The 22,828-nt window shown below is 59.7% G+C and overlaps 1 protein-coding gene across 13 annotated transcripts in view; it reads left to right on the forward strand.

Annotated features, from left to right (window-relative positions):
• Positions 1-3,513: 3,513 nt before the first annotated feature.
• The window catches only part of PLEKHG5 (pleckstrin homology and RhoGEF domain containing G5), a 29,805-nt gene continuing 10,490 nt past the window's right edge, over positions 3,514-22,828 (forward strand). For 3 of the 13 annotated variants that reach the window (XR_009700415.1, XM_061185052.1, XM_061185053.1), the window contains exons 1-5: positions 3,515-3,579; positions 4,485-4,561; positions 21,658-21,787; positions 21,869-21,988; positions 22,722-22,824. Coding sequence is in view for 12 of the 13 variants with exons in the window: in XM_061185052.1 (XP_061041035.1) it covers positions 3,576-3,579; positions 4,485-4,561; positions 21,658-21,787; positions 21,869-21,988; positions 22,722-22,824 (434 nt within the window). In the remaining variant the exon portion in view is untranslated. Of the gene's footprint in view, positions 3,580-4,484; positions 4,562-9,317; positions 9,418-9,953; positions 10,015-10,313; positions 10,394-14,837; positions 14,958-17,983; positions 18,004-21,657; positions 21,788-21,868; positions 21,989-22,721; positions 22,825-22,828 lie in introns of those variants that run through there. The other 10 variants (XM_061185054.1, XM_061185063.1, XM_061185056.1 and 7 more) reach the window with 8 other exon arrangements.

Consider the following 22,828-nt stretch of genomic DNA (forward strand, 5'->3'; position numbering starts at 1 on the left):
AATATGGGTCCAGAGCTGCCAGGCTCCTCTGGTTTGTCCATGGAAGCCAGAAATCTGGATTTTTATGTGAAATCTGACTTTTCAAAGTTGGCAACCAATTCAAATTCTTTTGAAGCACTGTGCTTGGCCAAGCAAAACATGTCTGCCGGCCGGCTTCTGCCCAGGCGCCCTGTCGGCCAGTTGTCGTAGAGATCGTGTTGGAGAAGGAAAAACGGCATCGTGTGACTAAGATAGAGGGTGGGGGACGCTGGCATGTGGGCTTGTCTGCCTGGCTGAGGGGCCCTGGCTTTCCCCAGGATGCTGGGAGCCGCAGGGGCCCGAGGAGGCCAGGAGGGCAGCTGGGCTGTTTCAGACCCGGAGAGACAACATCTGGCACCCTGGGGGTGGGCAATTTCCAGGTTCCAGGTCTGCCTGGGGCTGGCCAAGGGCCAGCAGCCAGAGGGGTACTCCGGGGTGGGGACCCTGGGGGGAGCGAGGGCAGGTGGTGGAGGCGGCCCCTGGGAGCTGCCCCGCGGTCACAGAGCTGCTTTTTGCCCTCCCTCTCTGCTCTAGGGCCGTCTCCACTGACCAGGTGCTCCTATGGGGCCCCTTGTCCTTACTCCCCATCAACTGCGTGGCTCGTACCCACTCAGACTGACTTTCTGTGACCTCAGGGCTCCAGGGCCCAATAGGAGTTGCCCGTCTCAATTCAAATTCTCAAGAGAGCAAGTCGAATTGAACAGGCTGGCCCAGGCGGCCACCTCTGGCCCAATCAACTATGTCCAGGGTATGTACCACCTGGTACAATGTCTCCCCCTTACCAGGCCCACCCGTTCTGCAGGGCTGCAAACCGGGCAACTTGTCAGAGGGGAGCCCATGGCAGGCCTGGGGTGGGGACAGCCCGTCCCGATGCCTGATTCCTCCCTGGCCCCCAGAGGCCCGTCTCCGGGCCCTGAGAGATAGCAGGGTCCTCAGCGACGTTCCTGTGTTTGGAGTCTCTGGGGAGAGAAGCACACCTAGGGGCTCTAGGAGGCTGTAGCTTTCATGTGGAGTGCAGGGAAACTAGACTCCAGAGGGGCTGGGGCCGAGCAGTCCGCAGAGGGGGCGTCTAGAAAGCAGACTGAGCACCTTGGGGGAACTGAAAACGGGGGGGGGGGCGGGGGGGGGTGGGGGGAGGGCGGGGGGGGCGGGGGGGGCGGGGGGAGGGCGGGGGGGGCGGGGGGAGGGCGGGAGGGCGGCGGGGGATGCTAGAGGCCAGAGAGGTTAGCCAGGTAGAACTCCAGTGCTTGGAAGAACCAGGATAAAGAACTCCACACCCCACGACCACCCCACGGTGGCCGAGGGGAGTCTGGCCCTGGAGTGGCTGTGGCCTGGGGCGGTCATGGCAGGACCCAGAGGGCTGGCAAGGCAGCTCCAGGACCCTGTGGTGGAGGAAGTAGCCCAGAGCCTGCTGAATTTAGGACCAGAATCCAGAAGTCTTGGGACAAAGGGTGTTAGAACCCAACCCCAGGCCCTGAGTTGTGAGAACCCAGGGACTCAGGGTTACAAGCAGTCCTCATCTGGCTGAGTTCCCCAGATTCAGGTAGGGTGCATGGGAAACTCCCCCAAAGCTGGCTGCGGTCTCCAGGTCCCTGGAAACCCAGATGGCAGAGGAGATGCTGCTGGGTGGTGGAGAAGAGCCCTGCTTCCCATCCGACCCTTGAGCCAGCTACGGCTTGACAGGCAGGGCTGGGGCAGGGCCAGCAGGATCGCTGACCCCAGGGACCCCGTCAGGGTCCTCACAGGGCTGTTTCCCCCCTCAGCTGCCTCTGCCTCCGGGCTAGAGGCAGGGCAGGCATCCCTGGCCCTTCAGACAGCTGAGATTCCGAGAGGGAAATCAGAACTGTGTGATTCTGTGAACTGAGTGAGGCAGGGCCCGCCTGAGAGTCCTGAGAATTAGCAGGGGCCCTTCTCAGAACGCCAGGTTCCCACTGCACAAACAGCAGACTGGGGGACACTGGGGGACACTGTGCTGTCGCTTCCCTCTCAGCCTGGAAGCTTCGGAACACCGAGCAAGGCCTCTTGTGCAGCTGCTCCCTCAGCCTCCTCGCCCCAGCCGTGCCAGGCCCCACATGAGGCCCTCAAGACTTGTCAGGGTCACCAATGGGTCCCCAGTGCCCAGCTTGGGGCTAGGTACATGGTGGGCCCTCAGAGGACCCTTGCTGTGTGTTTGCTGAGTGAATCCAGAAAACCCAGAAGACTTGGGATCCATCACAGTTCCCTCTGTCACGAGTCCCTGAGGGCAGGGACGGGGTCTTGGTCACCCCTGAGTCCCCAGGGCCAGCCCATGAAATAGATGCAGGTAGAAAGGCAGGCACCCTACTCTGGTTGGGGAAGGGACCAGGGGAGACTTTGGGAGAGAGACCCGGGTCCCATGGGAAACTGGATCTTCCATACCTGGATCTCATCTACCCAGAGCCTCCCAGCACCAACTTGCAGGTGGGATGGGGTCTACGCAGGCTCAGGAGAACTCTGAGTCCCTTGGGAGAGTCTTGGCCACCTCCCCCCAGGCTGCATTTCTGTAGTGAAAAGTGTTTTGTAAACATTAAAATGTTGTCCAAGTATCTCATGGTGCCATTTACATAAAGTACAAGACCAGGCAAAACTAATGGAAACAGAGGTCAGGACAGCATCCCCTGGGGGGTGGGGAGCGGCTGGCAGCTCCCATGAGGGAGACTTCTGCAGGGGGTCTGGTGATGCTCTGCTTCTTAACCTGGGTGCCGGTTATTTTGTAAAAATACGTTTTGTGAAAATTTTCTGAGCTGTGTACTCATGAGAGCTGCACTGTTCCATACATATTTATTTTATACTTCCATAAAGTTTTTAAAATGCTAACCAACACAGAGATGACAGTAATAAAACAACAGTAGCCACCAAGCCCACTCCATTTATGGAACCCTTACCCCCACCGCTGACAGCATCTCTAAATGAGGGGAGGGTCCTCTGCTGGGGGTGGAGGACAAAGGGTGCAGGGAGCTGTCCTGACCTGCATGCCTATCTACAAGAGGACACCGTTTCCACTTAGACGGTACCTTTGGGGCCAGGAGAAATAGCAGAGTTGTCTAAAATGCCTTCATTCCCACTTTCCAGGAGACTGAGAAAATGTCTCCAGACCACATCAAAAACAGAGGTGTTTTCTTTTGAGGTGGCTGGCAGGCTGAGGGAGTTGGGGGGCGGAGGGATGGCCTTTGGTCACACCCACGACTTTTCAGAGAGGAGGGGGAGGCTCCAGTTTCGGGGAGGGAGGATGGGTCGCTTCCTCCCGGCAGATGCCCCGCGCCCGGGGGCAGGCTCTGCCCAGCGGGGGTCCAGTCGGAGGGGCGCAGGGGGCGGGGCGCGGAGTCCCGCCCTCCGCAGCCGGGGCCGCCGCTCGGCTCCTCCCACCGCCCACCTGCCCCGCCCCGCCTCTAGCCGCAGAGGGTCCCGCGGCCGCGGCGCTCCGGCCTCTCCCCCGGCGCTCGGCCGGCGTCCGCCCCACGCCGCCGTTGCGCTCGCCCCCGGCCGGCCCGCGGCGGCCCCCGCACCGCCCGCGTTCCCGGCCTCCCGGCGCCTCTTCCATGGGTGAGTGCGGGCCCCCCGGCCGGGCCTCGCCATGCAGGCCGGCGGGCCTGGCCGCCTCCGCGCCGGCTCGGGGAGGGGCGCGGGCGAGGGGCATCGCGGGCAGGCCGGGGAGTTTGGGGCGGGGGAGGATCAATGGGAGGGCAGGGCCAGCTCCTTACCCTCGGCAGGCGGGGGCTCAGCCTGCCGCCTCCTTTGGGGAAGGCCTGCTCGCGGTGGGAGGTAGACGCCGGTCTCGGAATCAGGGAAGCGGGGGTCCAAACTGTGCCCCGTGTCGGGGCGCGCTTCATCACCCCTTCCCCTGGCCCTGCAAGCTGACCGGGGCGGGCAGCCTCTTTTCCCCCCTTCCTTGCCCCCTCCGCTGCTGCGCCCCAGGAAGAGAGGCAGCTAGCTTGGAGGGGACCAAATTCTGGGTCAAAGACGGACAGCGGGTGAGGGGGACCACCCCAGGCTTTTGCGGGGGAGACCATCAATAGAGGCAGCGATGTGGAGGACAGGGGTAGGAAGGGATCTTGGGCCCCTGGCATCCCCCTTCCCCCCGCAGTCTTGCAGGGATCCCCCAGGAACCCTGGGGCCCCAAGGTCACTGAGCCATCCCCCTCCCCAGACTAGTGGTACAGAGAGAGGGAGCTGCTCATTTCCAAAGACGTTTTCTCCCCCTGGAATCTGGATACTTTCCCTGGGGAGCTGCTACAAGAAAAGGGCTCTGCTAACAGATTCCCGTGCAGATAAGTTGGCATTTAAAAGAGAAAGGGACACTGCCCTCCTTTGAAGGGTGCATTGAGGAGATGGCCCCACCCATCCTCTGGTCAGGAGGCTCCTGGGGCCCCGGGGAGCCTGGGTGCCCCCGCCTGGGGCGCACCCTCCCTGGGCCCCGCCCGACTAGTAACCCTCTTCTCTCCTTTGCAGAAGACCGGAGCCTGGCTGAAGAGAGGGGGCTGTGCTGTCAGAACCCCGACTGCATGGACAAGGGGCGGGCGGCTAAGGTAGGGCGGCTGGAGGGCCTGGGAGCAGCTGGGGGCAGAGGGGACAGGGCTCTAACTGCTCTCTCTGTCCAGGCCGGAAATCCACAGGGCCCTGGCAGGGGTGCAGCTGGCCTGGCTACAGGGTCGTGTGGGTTCAGGGGTGGGCAGGGCCGTAGGGTGGCTGGTTTAGGAGGCAGAGGGGCTGACCCCGGTTCAGAAACAGTGGGGCGGGGGGGACTTCTGCAAGGGCGGCTGGAGCAGGGGTGCCCCAGAGCCCTTTCCTGCACTGCAGTCCTTACAGCCCTGAGGTGACAGGAGCTGCCGCTCTATGTCACGGATGAGGAAACTGAGAATCAGCAAGAAGGGACACCCCCCCCCCGCACCCCCCCACCAAGGTTCCGTTCCAGTGCCCAACGGGCACTCTTCCTGGGGCACCAGGCCACTCTTCAGGCCTGGGCATGGGTCAGGGACACTTTGGGGCTTTGTGATAGTGACTTTGGGCCTGGGGATGACAAAGGGAAGAAGGGACCAACTGGTCATGGAGTGTCAGGACTTGGGAGCTACGAGTGGACAAAACAAGAGGGATAAGGATAACAGTGATGGCGGGGCACTTCTGCCTGGTTCGTGCTGGGCTCTGTGCCTTCTGTGCTGTGGCAGCTCTGCTGGGAAGGCGTCGGTCGTTGCCCTGTTTTCCAGATGAAGATACCAAGGTTCAGAGAGGTCCTGTGACTTGGAGGAGGCCCCACAGCTCAGGAGAGACCGAGCAAGGGTTTGAACCCAGGTTCGGCCCCTCCCAGCACGCATCTGAGTGACAATAGTTGTAACTGCCACAACTCACTGTGGGCACTGAGGACTCTGTCTCCTCCCTCTGGCCTTCTGACATCTGTCCTGTCATTATTCTCATTTATAGTTGAGAGGTAGCAGCCCACCTAAGAGCATATCGCTAGGATGTGGTAGAGCTGAGATTTGAACCCAGAACCCAGATCTGTATGGTGCCAGTGCCCTGTTCCTAACCACTGTGTGGCTCAGCTCTGCCAGCTGCAGGAAATTAAAAATGCCACCCTGTTACCCCCCTCCATCCAGACACACGCGCTTACATTCTGCACAGGAAGACCACGGTTAGAAGGAATGTGGAGGACTGTTCAGCGGGCGGGGAGAGGAGAGGGAGGCTTCCAGTTGCCGTGGTCACCAGGCAAGGGGGTGGCTGTGATGTCAGATGCAATCTGCTGGCACGGATGGTGCCTGGCATCGGGGCTCTGGTGTTGGCTGGTTGCCTCTCCCTCAGATGGGGGCTCCTGGCAACAAACTGGCCTCAGTTATCCTCAGTTACATCCTGCCAGGGGCCTGCAAAGCCTTGGGCCCTCTGCCTGACGCGCAGGGGTGACAAAGGGGGCCAGGCCACACTGTCCCAGCCTCTCCTGTGGGCAGCTGCTCCTCCTGGGGCGGGCCCACAAGCTGCCGCAGGAAGGGCCAGGGGTGAGGCCTGTGAGATGAGAGCTGGTGTCAGAGCATGTGTGGGCTCTCTGCAGCTTCCAGGTCCCAGCCCTGGGCTGCCTGCAACTCAGCATGGCTGACATTGGCATCAGCAGCCAGAGGGTCACCCAGCCTGCAGGGGGAGAGCCCAAGTCCTATCACTGGTGGGACCCACTCTGGGACAAATGACACAGACTTGGAGGACAAGGATGCCTGAGCCATCAGATGGAGAAGGGCTAGTCAGGGAGGACATCCCAGAGGAGGTGGCCTCTGGTGGAAGTGAAAATGTGGATAGGCAGAGCAGAAGGCAAGGGCCCTCCAGGAAGGGGGGACTGCCACAGGCAGAAGTGCAGAGGCAGGAAAGAAGGGGTGGGAGGCAGGTCTTGCCAAGGGTATGAGCAGGCTGGAGCAGAGGGTGAGAGGAGGTGAATGACACCCAGGTTTGGTGAGCAGGAGGAGCGAAGAATATCCTATTGTTGTTTTCTATTTTCTGGCCGCACCGCGTGGCACGTAGGATCTTAGTTCTCCGACCAGAGATCGAACCCGTGCCCCCTGCAGTGGAAGCACGGTGTCCCAACCACTGGACCGCCAGGGAAGTTCCAGAATATCCTATTGTTGGTGATAATAATAACCACCAGGCAGGTTGTTAGGCCCTCATGCTTGTCTCACTGAACCCTCGAGAGAACCTCAGAAGAAAAGCATTATTATTATTCCCACGTGAAACGTAAGGAAACTGAGGCTCAGAGAGACGAAAGAACTTGCCCACATCACACAGCATGACTGGCACAGCTTGGCCTGGAGGGAGACAGAGAACATCGTTCTCACTCTCCTCCCCAGCCATTCGAGGAACGGCTAGCAGGATGTGACTAGCTTTCTGAAGGAGATGATGTCATTCATTCATTCACCAAATCAGCTTTAAGCACCTGCTGTGCCAGGCCTGGTTCTAGGCCCTGGAGATCTCCAGGGAACAAAGGTTCTGCCCTCCTGGAGCTGCATCCCAGCCCCACTGGGAGGAGGAGGGAAGTGAGGACTTGGGTTTGTCAAACTGGCCCCCCAGGCTACCCTGGGGAAGGGCCATCTTCCAACAGGGCTGGACCCTTCCGTTTCCGGGCCCACCCTTGAGGGTTTTTTTTGTTTATTTATTTATTTATTTATATTTTTGGCTGCGTTGGGTCTTTGTTGCGCGCGGGCTTTCTCTAGTTGCGGCGAGCGGGGGCTACTCCTCATCGTGGTGCGCGGGCTTCTCATTGCGGTGACTTCTCTTGTTGCGGAGCCTGCGCTCTAGGTGCATGGGCTTCAGTAGTTGTGGCTTGCGGGCTCTAGAACTCAGGCTCAGTAGTTGTGGCACACGAGCTTAGTTGCTCCATGGCATGTGGGATCTTCTCGGACCAGGGCTCAAACCCGTGTCCCCTGCATTGGCAGGCGGATTCTTAACCACTGTGCCACCAGGGAAGCCCCACCCTTGAGGTTTTATTTGAGCCTCTCCTGGGTGCTGGGGCTTTTGAGATGAATCAGCCACCCATGCCTACCTCCTGTCCCTGGAGTTCACTCTAGAGGGATGGGGATAACCAGGATGGACTTCCTGGAGGAGGCTTCTGGTGTTGAGAGAAATGAGGGGGTATTGAGCTGGAAGAAAGCTGAGTGAGCCAGGAGGCTTTCTGAGGATGTAAGGAGTGAGCAGGGCTGAGGAGGGGATGGGGAAAGGGAGGCAAAGCTGAAGAGGGAACACCCTGATGTCCAGGTGAGATGTCTGGATTACCTGCCTTGGGGATCACCGGAGGGAAGTTGTGTCCCTACCCTTCCCCAGGATGAAGATGTATAGAGTAGCCCATACCTGGGAGCTCCAGGGTCACAGCCCACCCCTTTCCCGCTGCGTGACCCTGGGCAAGTCACTACACCTCTTTGAGCCTCAGTTTCCTCATCTGGAAACTGAGGCTCCTCAAGTTGCAACAAGGATGAAAAAGAGGGCTCACATGCCAACTGCTTAGCACAGGTGGCTTGCTGCAGGTGTTCAAGAGGATGCTATCTGCAACCACGTGTCCATCTTCCTTGCAGGGGGAGAGAAACCCCTAGACTTCGCGCGTGTCCTCCTTCCCCTCCCTGAGATCTGAGACCTCCTTGGGTTCCATCCCAGACCCCAGCCAACCCCACCCAGCCAGACAAATGTTTATTGCACATCTGTCCAGTTCCCAGGGCAGGTGTCCTGTCGGGGAGACGGAGGAAGTGTTTGCTCCCTCTGTCCCAGGGGCCCGGGTGATGACACGGCGGGTGACCCCGCCCTGCTGCAAGTTAACCACAGGGCAGAGTCTGGGCTCCCTTGAGCTGGGCACTCTGATGAAAGTCTGTATAGGGCACCTCGGGTCAGAAGGGGACATGGAGGAGGGCTGACACTGGCCTAGGGGACCACATTTGAGGGGACAGAAGACTTGGGGGTGTTTATCCTGGAGATGGGACCCTAGGGCGTCATCCTTAAAGGTATTAGTTCTAGCAGCCACCATTTACTCAGCACCTACTGTGTGCCAGGCCCTGCTTTAGTGCCTCACCACAGGGACCTCATCTAGTCCTCATCCCCACCCTGTGCAGTAGGGACCACCCCATCGCCATTTTAGAGACAAGACACTGAGAAGCAGGGAGGTGCAATGACTTGCCCAGGCAAGGCCAGAACTCAACCAGGTCTGTCTGTCCTCAGAGCCTACCATTTCTAAGGAACTGTCAGGAGGAAAGGGAGGTGAGTTTTTCTGCATGGGTCCCAAGGGGCCTGGCAGGGAGGTGAGCTTTGGTTCAGTATAGGCAAGAGTTTCCAACAGCTGAAGCTGTTCCCTGATGCATAGATAGTGAGTATCCCATCCCTAGGAGTATTTAAGCAGAGAGAGTGGAGATTCAATTTGATGACTTCAGAGCTCTCTTCCAGCTTAACAGTGGGCTGTGAGGTGGCAGGGATGAGTCGGGAGGGGTGGTGTGTGTGTCTAGGGGAGGGGTTGTCAGATGAAGACCAGTGGCCACAGGGCAGAGGAAGGGGTGGATCTGAGGTCCTTGTGGAGAAAGAATGGGCAGGATGTAGTGAATAATGGGAGAGGGAGTGACCTATTCTCCTGGGCAATGCTTTGGGGGTAAGAGGTAGGAGTCCAGCCAGGGTGCCCTTGAGAATGGCCAGATTCTGGGGATCTCTGGAGGTGGCTGGTCTGTGGAGATGCTAGTCAGCTGTAGACAGGGGGCAGTCCAGTGTGCAGCTGGAGAATGGGGCAGGACCAGAGGAGCAATGCAAGGGGAATTTGGGGGCTTTGGCTAAGTAATTTGGAGGGGAGAAGGTGAAGGCCCGGGGTGCCCAAGAGGCAGAGACAGAGGACCCACCTCATGCTACTTGGTGGAGATGAGTTGCTCTGGTGTGGACCAGCCCCAGGAAGGTCAGTGCTGACGAGGAGGGTAGCTCCCATTAGGAGGGGGCTCCAGCAGCCTGGAGGCCCAGGCCTGGTGAGGGGCATGATGGAGGTGGTCTAGAATTGGGAAAATGCAGGTAGGCCTGAACCCGGAGGCTCCCACGGGGGTCCCAGACCAACCACGCCCATCTGCTAGCTTCGGTAATTAGGGAAGCAGGGAGGTGTGCTTGGGGCTGGGTGGCCTGCCTTCTCAGTGGGATCCCTGTGTCCCCAGACACTATCTCCACCTCCAGTCCTGAGCACAGAGTTATTCTAAACTCAAGATGCTGGGAACCACCAAAGGGCAGAATGGCCCCCTTTTTCAGGACCTGCTAGGCGTGGGCCAGGAAAAAAGAGGGAGGCACGGAGCAAGGCGGGCCCGTTTCTCAGGCGCCGTGGAGGGCGCCGTTCAGAATCCAGCGGAAGCGAGCCTGGCTTGGGGCGATTCCCGGGACGGGCTGGGCCTGCGGGTCCCCCCCGCCTGGACCCCGGGGGGCAGCGTCCCGCCGCGGGCCCTAGCCGGGGGCGGGCGAGCTCGGGTCTTCAAGCCCAGGTTAAAGACTACAGACTTTGAGCTTTCCGCAGGTCTGTAAAGGGCAGCCCCCTCGGAAACAGTGACAAGCGCCTCCTCCCCTCTGTCCACAGCGCGGACCCTAGATTAGCTCCAAGCGCCGGCCGGCCCTCCTGCCACCCCCGTGGGCCGCCGGGTGGGGCGCCGGGCCCTTCCCGGGACCGCAGACCCTCCCCCGTCCCAGCCGGGCGCGCCGATGGTACGTCCCGGCCCGCCCAGGTGGTAGCGCCCGCGCCGGCCTACCGTAATTCCCCTACGCCCGGCGCCCCTAGCCGGCGCAGAGCGGACCGAGCCCGCCCGGCGGCTCCGGTCCCCCTCTCCCTGCGGGACCGTCGGAGCTTTGGCAGCCTTGGCCCGAGCCCCAGCCACTGGGGAGGAGACCCTTGTCCCTAGGTGAGTCTCACGGGGAAGCTGGGGTCCGGACGGGGGTGGGTCCGGGCGCCAAGACTCTCCCTGAATGAATGGACAGAACCCTGGGTGGAGGGTCCCGCACAGTCCTAGGCCAGCAGGTGTGTGTCGATGGGCGCCACTGGCCCCACCTCCGCTTACTTGAGGGTGGAATGGGCTCCAGCGCCCGCCCCCACAGTGACTCTAGGGTGCGGTCGGCTGGGAGACATGATCGTGAGGAGTCTGCAGGGCCCCAGCCCTGGTGTGAGGGCTGCTGGTGGGGCGAGGGGATCTGAAGGGGCTTTGGCGCGGCTTGGTTGGGCGGTTTCGGCGACCTTGCCCCATCTGGGCGTCCGAGTCGGTCCCAGGCGGAAAGCCCTCTCGAGGCCGGCAGGGGGCGTGAGAGTCTGCACCTCAGGCAGCTTGGGCCAAGCCTGGCCCCCGCTAGGGGGAAGGGCAGAGGGACAGGACGCATGAAGCCAGGAGAGGCCCTGGCCCACCTTGATGAAAGACTGAGGACGTGGAGGCCCAGGGGGCCCCGGGCCTTACAGGTTCCTCCATTGCCTTCCCCAGGTTTGGGGAGCTCTAGGAGGATTTCACTATTCCTCTGCCCCTTTGCCAGAGTCCAGGCACACAATAGGACCCAGCAGCCATCCCTAGATAGAAAATTCTAGAGAACTGGCCAGTGCCCTCTTCACACAGGTGGGGAAGGGCAGAGGGGTAGATGGGCCCCAGAAGCAGGTCTCCTGCAGCCCAGGCCTGTGCTCTCTGCCCCACTCCCTCCCAAGGAGCCTTTTGTGTGGCTCTGAGGAAAGAGGCGCCAGGAGAAGGGCACAGCCTGCCACGCCGGGGTCCTGGCTCCAGGATCTGGCATATCTGTGCAGGGACTGGGCAGGAGGTGAAGTTCATGGACCACAGCCTTTCCTTCTCCCCCTAGCACCGACCAGTCCCAGCTGGTCAGCTCCCTGGGGAGGAAGGGGCCTTGCTGGCTTCTGCAGCTGGTGCAGTGGGGCTGGCCTGCAGAGAGGTTCTCTACACCCCTGCCATCTGCCCGGCACAGGGCAGGGCCGTAGGGCAGGCTCTGCGTCCAGGTGGACCCCAGAACCCAAGGATGAGGGGTGAGGCCCAGGCCTAGGGGAAGGGAGGAGCCAGGTGGGCCACTGGGAGCAGGAGAGCAGCCTGGCAGAGCTGGCTCCCCGCCGGCCGACATGCCCACGCATGCAGCCTCCGCCCCTGGATTTCCAAAGTACCAGATGGGGCCCTGGGGCTGGTAGGCTCCCAGGGGAGCTTAGCTCAGGTAGGCAGCCCCTGGGCAGGAGTGTCCCCCTGGCCAGGGAGCCCCAACTCCTGGTTCTAGGCCAGTCTCCTGTGGACAGAGCACAGAACTGGCTCCAGACCTTGTCTCCAGACCTGTGACCTCTCCTAGACAAGGAGCTCCCTCTCCCACTGCAGACCAGGCTGGGGCCCCAGCCCATTGTGGGGGAGGGGATGCCCACAGGCCTCTGCTTTTCTGGGGCTGGGGAGGTGGTGCTGGGCGGGAGTGGGAGGGGGGCTCCTGCCTTGGCGACTCCATTATTCATCAGCCCCAGCATCTGGTTTCTGGGTATCAGTTTCAACAAGCCAGTCCTGACTCATGAGCCTGGAGCTGCGGCTGGGCTGGGGAGGGGCCCCCTCCCCAGGGAGTCAGGGGCCGGGACCTTTTGGGCCTGTGCATGGGCCATTTCAGCTCTCTCGTGTAGAGAGGAGGTGGGAACCTCAGAGCCTGCTGAGGCCTCCTCCCTCCCTCCCCTGGTGCAGGGGCCTGGGGTGCCTTTCCTCCCTTGCTCTGCAGGTTCCTTGACCCTGCACTCTTGGCTCTGGGGCAGCAGGGCCCTGGCCTTCTAAGGAGCAGCCCCAGCCCTGCATGGAGGACCCAAGCAGGAGCATGATTCAGGGTGGCCAGAACCTGGTCACTCAGGTGACCTCTGGTGACCTGTCCTGGCCCAGCCCTGATGGTCTCCACTTGATGCAACCTGGTTACCCCAGGCCAGTGGGCTTGGGGATCTGCCCTGTCCCCAAGGGGGTGGGCCTCAAGGCCCTGCTGCCCAAACCACCACTTGGCTGGTCTTCATGTCCCCATGCCTTCCCTGTGCCTGAGGCACATGGGTAGTGGTCCAGTGGGCATCTGCTGTTAGAACAAGTCGCTTTACCTTTCTGAACCTCAGTTTCTTTGTCTGTTGAATGGGGGTAGTACCAGTGTTTCCTCCTTATGATCTTTTAGAAGAGTGAACAGGACTTGGCACAGGCCTGGGCACTTGAGACTGCTCAGCGGCTGGCCAGGGGGGGCAGCAGTAAGGGCAGGGGGCATGTGCAACACCTCCAAGCTTTGAGGTGGAAACTGACCTGCCTGGGGCCAGCAAGCCAAGGTCATGGATGCTAGGAGGAAGGAGAGAACCTGTGGACAGGCAGTGGGGAAAGCTTTGTTGACTGTTGGCCACAGAAAGGGACATCCTGGCCAAGACCTTTCAGGCCCCAGTGGCCTTCTCTGGCATGAAGCCCCTTCCTCCGCTTTCATTCATCCATTTATCATCTAGTCTGCACGGAGCACCTATGGTGGCCAGGACTATTCTAAGTGCCGAGGATGAAGCGTGGGCCAGACAGCCAAGACTCCTGGCCACTGGAGAGGATAGTCTAGCAGGGAAAAGTGATAATCAAGAAGTGAACAAAGAAATAAAATAATATCAGGTAGTAATAGCTGCTTCGGAGGGAATGATTCAATGTAAGGGGTTTGAGAGTTCCAGGGTAAGGGGCTATTTATTTTGAGAGAAGGGTGAAGGCCTCCTTGGGAGGTAGCAGTTAAGGTGGGGCCCAGTGCCAGCTGTTGGAAGATCAGGGGCACATTGCGTCCCAGACAGAGAATGCAGAGGTGCAGGCTCTGAGCTTGGTTAGTTGTAGGGATGAAGGAAGCCAGCATGGCTGGACCACCCTGTGGAACTGGCCAGAAGGCACGGTAGGAGCCAGGCCACAGTTGGGATTTTATTTTAAGCAAGATGGGAAGCCACAGGAGGGTTTGTGGGGGAGAGACATGATCAGGCTTTAGTTTACAAGAGATCTGCCAGTGGTGTGGACAGTGGATGGCTCAGGATTTGGGAGCAGAGGGGGTCCTGGAAAGCTCCTGGCCCGAATAAATTGCTGCTCTCTCACCCTCTTTCCACCCAGAACCAGATTGAGGAGGAGCTGACTAGGGGATGGGGGGGCTGATGACAGCATGTCCCCCTCCCCCATGGGTCCTGAGGAGTTCCCCAGGGAGGCCATTCCAGAACCCCAGAGTCAAAAGTCTGGGTGTCAGTCCTGCCTGTGGACTTTCCCCTCACTTTATCCGCCACGCGATGAATGAAGATAACAGTGCCCGCCTCCGCCTCCCGGGAATGAGTGTAAAAGCGCTCTGAGAACCTACAGTGGGGACCCCGGCACCACACCCCAATCCTGGTCGGTGTCCTCGCCAGTCTCTGATGAGCGCCCCCTGGCGGTAGGGCACCCGGAAGCTCCCGCGTGGCCCCTGGCCCGGAGGGACCAGCCCGCAGCAGCAGGGGCCTCGCGGAAAGCTGAGTTGGGCTGCGGGGTTTTCCGCGACAGCCCCGTCTCACTCTGCTCCTGGATGCTCCCCAAGGACCACCCTCTCCGCACCGCGCGCCTGCCTTCCGCCCGCCGCCTCCACCTGTGGTCACCGGCGCCCCTCTGCTCCTCTGCCAGCACCACTGGCCTGGGCAGTGGGAGCGGGGGTCCCCCGGGCTCAGGCTCTGAGGCGGGGGTCTCTTGGATTGTGGGCGGGCACTAAGATGACCCTCAGGAGGGCCTCTGAGCGCCGGCTGTGGCTGAGGCGGGGAAGTCGGTGGTCAGAGCGGAGACAGATGTCCTCGGGGCTGCACAGGGAGCAGGGTCTGAGGACCCGGAGGGGGATGTGTCCCTGGTCCGGTCCCCCCTTTTCTGCCGCCAGCATTAAGGGAGCTCCCTCGGGGAGGGGGAAGAGGTCCCCCGGGCTGAGGCTCTGGGGCGGGGGTCCCCAGGGCTGGAGGGAGGGACTGAGATGCCCTTTCGGCCGGGAGGGATCTCCTGTGCCCAAGCCGTTTGCGTTGGGGTCGGGATGGAGGTGTGAGCACAGTGGGGCGCCCGCGGGACTGGGCGGGGGCCGGGATTCCGCAGTCAAGGCGAGGGCGTGTGTCACCGGCGGGCCCCCTGCCCCCAGCATCCAAGGAGCTCCCCTGGAGGAAGGAGGAGGTCCGGGAGGGACCCTCTGAGCTCGGGACCTTTGGGCTGGGGGTCAGAGCCGGGCTGCGGGCGGGAGGGTGGGTGTTCCCCGCCCCCGGGGTCCCGGTGCGCTCAGCGGGCGGGCGCGGCCGCACAATGGCAGGAAGCGGGGCTCCGCGCTTTGTCCGGCGGGCGGCGCAGACCGCCGCTTCCTCCGGCCGCCATGGGGACTGGACCCGGCGTCTCCGGGCGCCGCGCGGCCTCCAGGCCGAGCCCCGGGCTGCCCTCCCGGGACTCCGAGCCTGGCTGGGCGGGGGGTCGCGGCCGCCACGGGGAAGGCCAGGTAGGGGAGCGGGGGGCCGGGCGGGGAGGCCGGAGCGGGTGCGCGCGCCCTCGTCCGCGCGCGTCTTTAAGCGGATGGGCAGGCGGCGGCCGAGACCCCTGCCCCGGGTGCACACCGCGGGGGTGCGGGGGGCGATGAGGGGCTGGGGGCCTGGGATGTGTCCCCCACCCCGGCACCAAGGGTGCCAGGCAGCGGAGGAGACCGCCAGCGCCTGGCCTTTTGTGTCTGGGCCTGACTCCGGACACACCTGTGGGTCCCAGGCCCTGGACTGGGCCACCCCTCCCCCTTTCCTTCCTCTGCCCAGGCCCTGCCCACACCCCTCCTACTCCTGCCTCTGGCCAACACCCTGGTGTGACAGGGAAGACTGACTTCTTGTGCCCCCATCCCTGTGGGGATCAGCCTAGACCATGCTCCCCAAAGGGCCCGGCCCCCCGTTATTTGTAAAATTGTGGTCCATTCTTTGCCTTTGGAGATGCAGCGTGACCTGGCTGTTCCATCTGGTGGGCTCGCCCCTCTTTGGCTGAGTCCTGGGAGCGTTTGGTCCTGGACCCTGCTATCCGTCTCTGGCTGGCTGGGGTGCTGTTGCCCTCAGAGGGTGGGCGTGGTGGGCAGCAAGGAGGCGGGGAGTAGACCCTGGGTCTGAGAGAAGAGGCCCAAGCATCTGGCTTTGGGAAGGGGCTGCCCTGCTATAGTGCTGGGGAGACCCCCAACCCTGGAGGGGGTGAAGGTGAGAGAAGGGGTGGGGAGCAAACAGTGTGGGCTCTGCCCACCCGAGCCTCCGCCTCCCAGTTGGGCTGGGGGTTCTCGGAACTTCATCCTCAGCCAAACCTGCTGAATACTCACCTGCTTCCGATCCTGGGCCTGACTCACATCGCCCCTGGTGTCCCTGAGCCTGGGGGCTGCTGGGAGGATGGGAGCAGAGGGGGTCAACCACCAGCTGGGTTTCCGTCGTTATTATTAGCATTAGTGTCTGGTAGTAACAGTAGTAGCAAGAGGAGAAGGAGAAGCTGTGGCGGAGTTAAACAAGGCCCACCACAGTGCTGGGAAATGAATATTCCCGAGTCTCTCAAGCCCAGTGTCTTTGCAGGGCAGGGTACATAGTAGGTGCTTGATAAATATTTGTTGAATGCTATATCTGCCTTAAAGAGTGAATCTTTGTGAAATCTGCCATATACTGGATTGGTTTAAAAATGAGATTGTGGTACAGAACCAGGCACTTGGGCTGGAAGGGTCCCAGAGACCCCCCCCCCCGAACCCTTACAACCCTTACATGGCTCCTGCCATGTCACCCCCCCCGCCACCCACTGTGAGACCAGGGCCTGGGCAGCTGGTAGGTCCGCAGTCCCACTGCCCAATGCCAAGCCTGGAACTAGAAAAATGAAGCTGTCAGGGAAATGGTGAGAGGCCTGGAAGGGGTCAGGGGGGCACCTGTGCCAGCCTGGCTGCCAGGCTGGACACAGAGGGCGAGAGGGCTGCCGAGCTGGCAGGCTGTGGGACTCCTGGGAGGAAAAGACAAGTGCTTTCCCCAGATTTGTTGTCAAGAGGCGATGCTCACGGCCGTGGGTCCCAGCATCTGCAAAGCTAGGCCCTCTGTCAGAAGTGCCCCGGGGATGCCAGAGGGTGGGGGGCAGAGCCATGGAGGAGAATAGGGGTTTTCACACTTTTAAAAAAATGTTTTGGTTTGTTTGTTTAATCTTTTGGCCACACCATGCGGCATGCAGGATCTTAGTTCCCTGACCAGGGATTGAACCCGTGCCCCCTGCAGTGGAAGCGCGGAGTCTTAATCACTGGATCACCAGGGGAGTCCTCACACTTTAGCAGTAGATCAAGTGAAGATAGAAACAGCTGCTTTGCTTAGAGTGCCCCTCACCCTTGCCTCCAGCACCGAGAACACACTTGAAGACCCCTCAAGAAGGGTGTGGAAGTGCAGGGCGCCTGGTGCTCAGGCTGCCATCGGGAATATGGGCCATACTGCCCAGGGCCCAGCCCCCCAGAAGCCAGCGCCCCCTGGAGCAAGTGGCTTCTGTAGTCTGCTCCCTGCCAGCTGTCATTTCTGTGTCCATGTTTCCTTTCTGTGTGATGCAGGAGTGGAAGGGACACAAGAGCCAAAACAGCAACCATAAAACTATTCAATATAATTGATTTCCTCTTGTCTCCTTAGCCCCCCAGGCTGACCCGAAGGCAGCCTCCCCCACTCCTCTCTCCCTTCTCCACTACCCAAGAGATGGTGTGAATGTGGTGAAAATGTGGGCTCTGAAGCTACATACCCTGGGTTCAAGTCCTGACTCCACTGGCTGTGTGACCTTAGACAAGTTACTTAACCACTCTGAGCCTCACTTTCCTCATCTGTAAAGTACAGACAATGGTAGCCCCTACCTTCTGGGATGAGGAGCCCCCCAGTGCAGCCCCAGGCACATGAGGACCACGTTATCAATGATCAGACTTTTTCAGCTCCCTCTTTCTTCCTCTCTCGGGCCACTTTCTCTGCTGTCTAACCCATCCTCACCCTGTCTGTCATCTTGAAAATCTCTGATCGGGCTCTCTCCAGCCAAGATCTCCAGTGATCCTCCATCACGCTACTTAATAATTGAACCAGTATTTATTGAGCGGCTAGGACTGGCGACCAGGCAGCGAACCCGACGGGACAAAATTGCTGTCCTTGTAGTGCTGGCGGTGTGGAGGCAACAAAGTGAAGCACACTGACTGTCCACCAGTGGGAAGCGTGAAGGAGAGAAGGGCGGCGGGGTGGAGGAGGTGACGGGGAGCGCGGAGAAATGAAACCTTAGAAGGGTGAGACGAGGACTTTTGAGTGAAGGTCTGCAGGAAGGGAGGCGGCTGGTTAGCTCAGCGTCTGAGGAAAAGCATTTCAGGCTGAGGGATTAGCAGAAGCCAAGGCTCAGCGGCGGAACACGTCCGAAGAAGCACGTCAGGAGGCGGGAGGCCAGTGGGCGCGGTGGACAGAGCCAGGATGGGAGAGCAGGACCGGAGGCCCCTGAGGTCACCAGCCTCGGCAGGAGATGGGGAGCCGCTGCGGGGTTTTGAGGAGGTACGTGTGACTCCTCTTTGACCTGGGTCCACCGTGGCCGCTCACGGAGAGCAGACTGGGGTCAAGGGCGGAAGCAGGGAGACCAGCTCTGAGGCCTTGTCACCCTGCTAAGAGGCCATGGGGGCCGGGGCCGGGGCCTGAGGCGGCCTGGAGAGGGTGGCTGGGTTGAAGCTACAGATATTAAGGGTGGAGCCCGCAGAAGTGTTTGCCTGAGTTGGGGAATAACAGAAAGATCACGGGTGACCCCAAGGTGTTTGGCCTAATGTATTCTTTTCCTGGGGCTGCCGTAACAAATCAGGGTGGCTTTAGAACAACAGAAGTTTGTTCTCTCAGTTCTGAGGCCAGAAGTCTGAAATTAAGGTGTGGGCAGGCCGTGCTCCCGCTGAAGGCTCCAGGGTAGGATCCTTCCTTGCTTCTCACAGCTTCTGGCACGTCTAGGAGCTCCTCAGTATTCCTTGGCTTGTAGATGCATCAGTCGTGTTGCTGCCTCCGTTGTCACATGGCCTTCTCCCTGTGTGTCCCATCTCTGTGTCTATTCTCCTCTTCTTTTAAGGACAGTAGTCATACGATTACTCCATACTCTATGCTGTATGATTGCAGACCCCAGTATGACCTCAACTTAACGAATGACATCTGCAATGCCCGTCTTTCCGATAAGGTCACGTTCTGTGGTGCTGGGGGTTAGGACTGAACCTGTCTTTTTGAGGGACACAATTCAACCCATAACATCACCACACCCGGAAGGCGTTGCTAGTAATTGAGATGGGCGGAGCTGCGTGGAAAAGTTCAGGAGCTCATGCAGACGTTTTATTTTTTTTATAAATGTGTTTATTTTTGTCTGGGTTGGGTTTTCGTTGCTGCGCGCAGGCTTTCTCTAGTTCTACGCGAGCGGGGGCTACTCCTCGTTGCAGTGCGTGGGCTTCTCGTTGCAGTGGCTTCTCTTGTTATGGAGCACGGGCTCTAGGTGCGCGGGCTTCAGTAGTTGTGGCACGTGGGCTCAGTAGTTGTGGCTCGCGGGCTCTAGAGCGCAGGCTCAGTAGTTGTGGCGCATGGGCTTAGTTGCTCCGAGGCACGTGGGATCCTCCCGGACCAGGGCTCCATTGGCAGGTGGATTCTTAGCCACTGCGCCATCAAGGAAGTCCCTGTGCAGACGTTTTAAGTTTGAGATGCTTGGTCCCGACTGGAGAGTTCACTGTGGGAGCCTGCCCCATGAGACTGACTGAGTCACTGGAGGGTGGATGTGGATAAAATGAGAAGGGGTCCACGGATGGCGAGAGAGCAGGAAGCAGGCAAAGGGACTGAGAGGGGAGGGAACCAGCAGAGCACGGGTCCTGGGGGCTGAGGAAGAAATGGTTCCCAAGAGACCACCTGTGTCAAATGCTGGGTCCTGGGAGAACAGACGAGAGGACTCAGAAACGTGGACATCATTGGGGACCTGAGAAGAGTGAGTTGGGGAGGGGGCCAAAGCTTGATGGGAGAGGGTCTGAGGGAAAATGGAAGAATTAGAAAATCTCCAGTTGCAGCCATCATAGTAATAATTGATTTAGGCAAAAGCCATCAACAAGGGCTAAAGCCCTGGAGTGTGCGATTGCTGGGGAGCAGGGTATCTCAAAGTGTCACCCCGAGATGACTTCCTCATTACAACGAGAGAATGCGACTTTACAAAGTACAGCGAGATCCCCAGATGATCTGACACCAGGGCACACTGAGGAGGACACAGTCCACTCTCTGGCGTCCTGGCCCAAATGCTCAGCCTGAAACTCTCCCAGACCTCCAGACAAGTCCACGTGGAGGACCTTTCTGCCAGACTGCTGGCCTGGCTGCTTCAAATATATCAGTGTCATGAAAGACGGGGGCAAAAAACTAGGGCGTTCATTCTTTTTTTTTAAAAAAAAAATTTATTTATTTATTTATTTTTGGCTCATCGGGTCTCAGTTGTGGCATGCCGGCTTAGTTGCCCCGTGGCATGTGGGATCTTAGTTCCCTGACCAGGGATCGAACCCGCGTCCCCTGCATTGGAAGGCAGATTCTCAACCACTAGACCACCAGGGAAGTCCTGGGCATTCATTCTTTTTTTTTTTTTTAATGTTTATTTATTTATTTGGTTGCACCGGGGCTTAGTTGTGGCAGGTGCGCTCTTTAGTTGCGGCTCGCCAGCTCCTTAGTTGCAGCACGTGGGCTCCTTAGTTGTGGCGGGCAGGCTCCTTAGTTGCGGCACACGGGGTCCTTAGTTGCGGCACACGGGGTCCTTAGTTGTGGCATGCGAACTCTTAGGTGTGGCATGCTTGTGGGATCTAGTTCCCTGACCAGGGATCGAACCCGGGCCCCCTGCATTGGGAGCGTGGAGTCTTATCCACTGCGCCACCAGGGAAGTCCCCGGGCATTCATTCTTAAAGGGATAAACAGACAAAACCAAATGTACGTGTGAACCTTGATTGGATCCCATGTGGGAAAAAAATCTATAAAGGACATTATTTAGACAGTTGGGAAAATGCCAAGGTAGACTCTAGGTGGGCTAAGTATCATCGCTCAGTTTCCCAAGTGTGACAGTTGTGTTGGGGTTTTGCACGAGCAGGTCTGTGTTCTCAGGTGGTGTCATGATTTCCTCCCCAGGGGAAGGGGGGTCATGAGCCAGTGCGGCAAATGTGAACAACTGGGGAAGCCAGAAGGGTGTATGGATGTCATTGTACTATTCTTATAACTTTCTGTAGGTTTGAAATATTCTGAAACAAAAAGTCAGGGAGAAAGAAAATAGAGGGTAATGGGAGGAAAGAACAGGAAGGGGTGAGTTTAGCTGTAAAGGGAAGGAGAGAAACAGGTTGGTTTGCCCGTGGGAATGATCCGGTGAGAGGGATGAATGCTGAGCGGGGTCCCCGTTCTTAGGCTGGAGACGGGGGTCTCGGTGGAAGGCTGGCCTGGGATTGGAGCAGGGCAAAGCCCCTGCAGCCCGGGGCAGGTGGGTGGACGTGGTGGTAGGAGCTCGTGGACTGCCTTCTGATGGCTTCTGTTCCCCTAGAAAAGTAGGCAGTCGGGTTGGTGGGGAGTGAGTTAGGGAGGGTTGGGGGATGGAGAAGATAGGACAGTCATCCATGGTGGTGGGGATGAGAGTAGCCTGGGACGATTGGGTAAGTCTGGGATCCTGTCACTAAGCAACGGCCCGTGGGCACCACATAGGCACCCAGAGGCCAACACCATTCTCTGACTCCTCCATAACCCCCTTCACACCCTAACTTAGAAATCCAGGCGGGGTCAGCTGTTCGGGGCCACACAGGTCATAGAATCGAGGGCAGAGGCCCTGGGCAGGGAGGAGGGGGAGGCATTCTGTTTCAGACACTGAGTTGGGCAAACCAAATGTCCTCCCCAGCTCCACTTTTTGGTGCCCTTTCTGCCTGCGCTCCGGAAGAGGCCCTGGTAGCACCCGCCTCGTGGTTACCTACTTGAAATCTCCCCTTTGGCATTGCGTTCCTTGTGGGCAGGACTTTGCTTTCTCTGCATCTCCCAGAATGGACACCTAGTAGGTGCTTGGGAAGCATTTGACGGGCGTTCTGTGGGGCGTGGATGGTTGGACCTGAAGAGTCACCCCCGTAGGGGCCAGGAGCCCCGTGTACTGCAGTGGTCTGGGTCCACCCCACCACCCCATCCTTCCCCTCACAGGTATGCCACCACGCCGACTGCCAGCAGCTGCACCGCCGGGGCCCCCTCAGCCTCTGCGAGGCCTGTGACAGCAAGTTCCACAGCGCCATGCATTATGATGGGCACGTCCGCTTCGACCTGCCCCCCCAAGGTGAGCACAGGGAGGGGGCCTAGCCCCTAGAGCTCCCTGCCTGGGGGCACAGTGTCCTGCTAACTGTCGGCATCACGACAGGGCCATCAGAAGGACACGAGTTGACTGTAAACGATGAAACCCAAGTCCACTGCCGTCCCTCTTGTTCCACAAGTTTTTTAACAGGAGAAAAAGTTGGGGACCGGCCCAGCTCGAAGGCAGGTCTGTCTCTACCAGGTGCCGGGTCCTTCTCGATGGGTCTGCACCTCCCACAGCTGCCCCTGCCTCTGTCCCTGCCCGGCCCAGCACGGAGAAGGTCCCCTTCCCTCTTGTCCTCAGGGCAGGGGATCTCTGGGCAGATTCTCCAGCCAGGCAGCCAGTGAGCAGAGGGTGGCTTGGGGATGGGCAGGTCGGAAGGAACCTGCAGCAGGAAACAAGAAACCCCTCCTGCTGAACAGGGACCTGGCCCAGGCCTACCGCCAACTGGCTGTGCTGGGGTGGCTCTGATCTCCTTTCCCAGCTGGTCAGAGGGACCAAAGGCCTCGTCCCCTCTGCCAGGGCCTCCTGGGACTTTGGGTGTGGTCACCGTGGTGGGGGAGGGGACGCCTGCAAGAAAGAGCCATGGACTATGGTTCCTTCCTGCAACAATCCCAGAGGCAGGGCTTCTTTATCCCTATTTAATAGATGGGTAAACTGAGGCAGACTTGTACTGGGGGCAGGGCATCACCCGGGGTGTCATCCCAGGGCCCTTGTGTCTTTTTGAGTCTGGGGGTGGATAAATGATAAGCAGTGACTGAGTCCCTCCCCTCACGGAACTGAGGGGCCCTGGCTAGTCTGGGGTGGGGTCCGAAGGTCGGTAGCAGGCCCTGTTCCCTCTGGATTCGGCTGTGTTGGAAGGCTAAGGAGGGGGCCAGGGAGGGAGCGGGCACAACCCCACTCCCACTTTACACCGAAGGCTCTGTCCTGGCTCGGAATGTGTCCACCCGGTCATGCCCCCCGCGCACCAGCCCTGCAGTGGACGTGGAGGAGGAGGAGGAGAGCTCTGTGGATGGCAAGGGGTAG

The sequence above is a fragment of the Eubalaena glacialis genome, chromosome 3 (genome assembly GCF_028564815.1).
Source record: "Eubalaena glacialis isolate mEubGla1 chromosome 3, mEubGla1.1.hap2.+ XY, whole genome shotgun sequence".
Taxonomy (NCBI): domain Eukaryota; kingdom Metazoa; phylum Chordata; class Mammalia; order Artiodactyla; family Balaenidae; genus Eubalaena; species Eubalaena glacialis.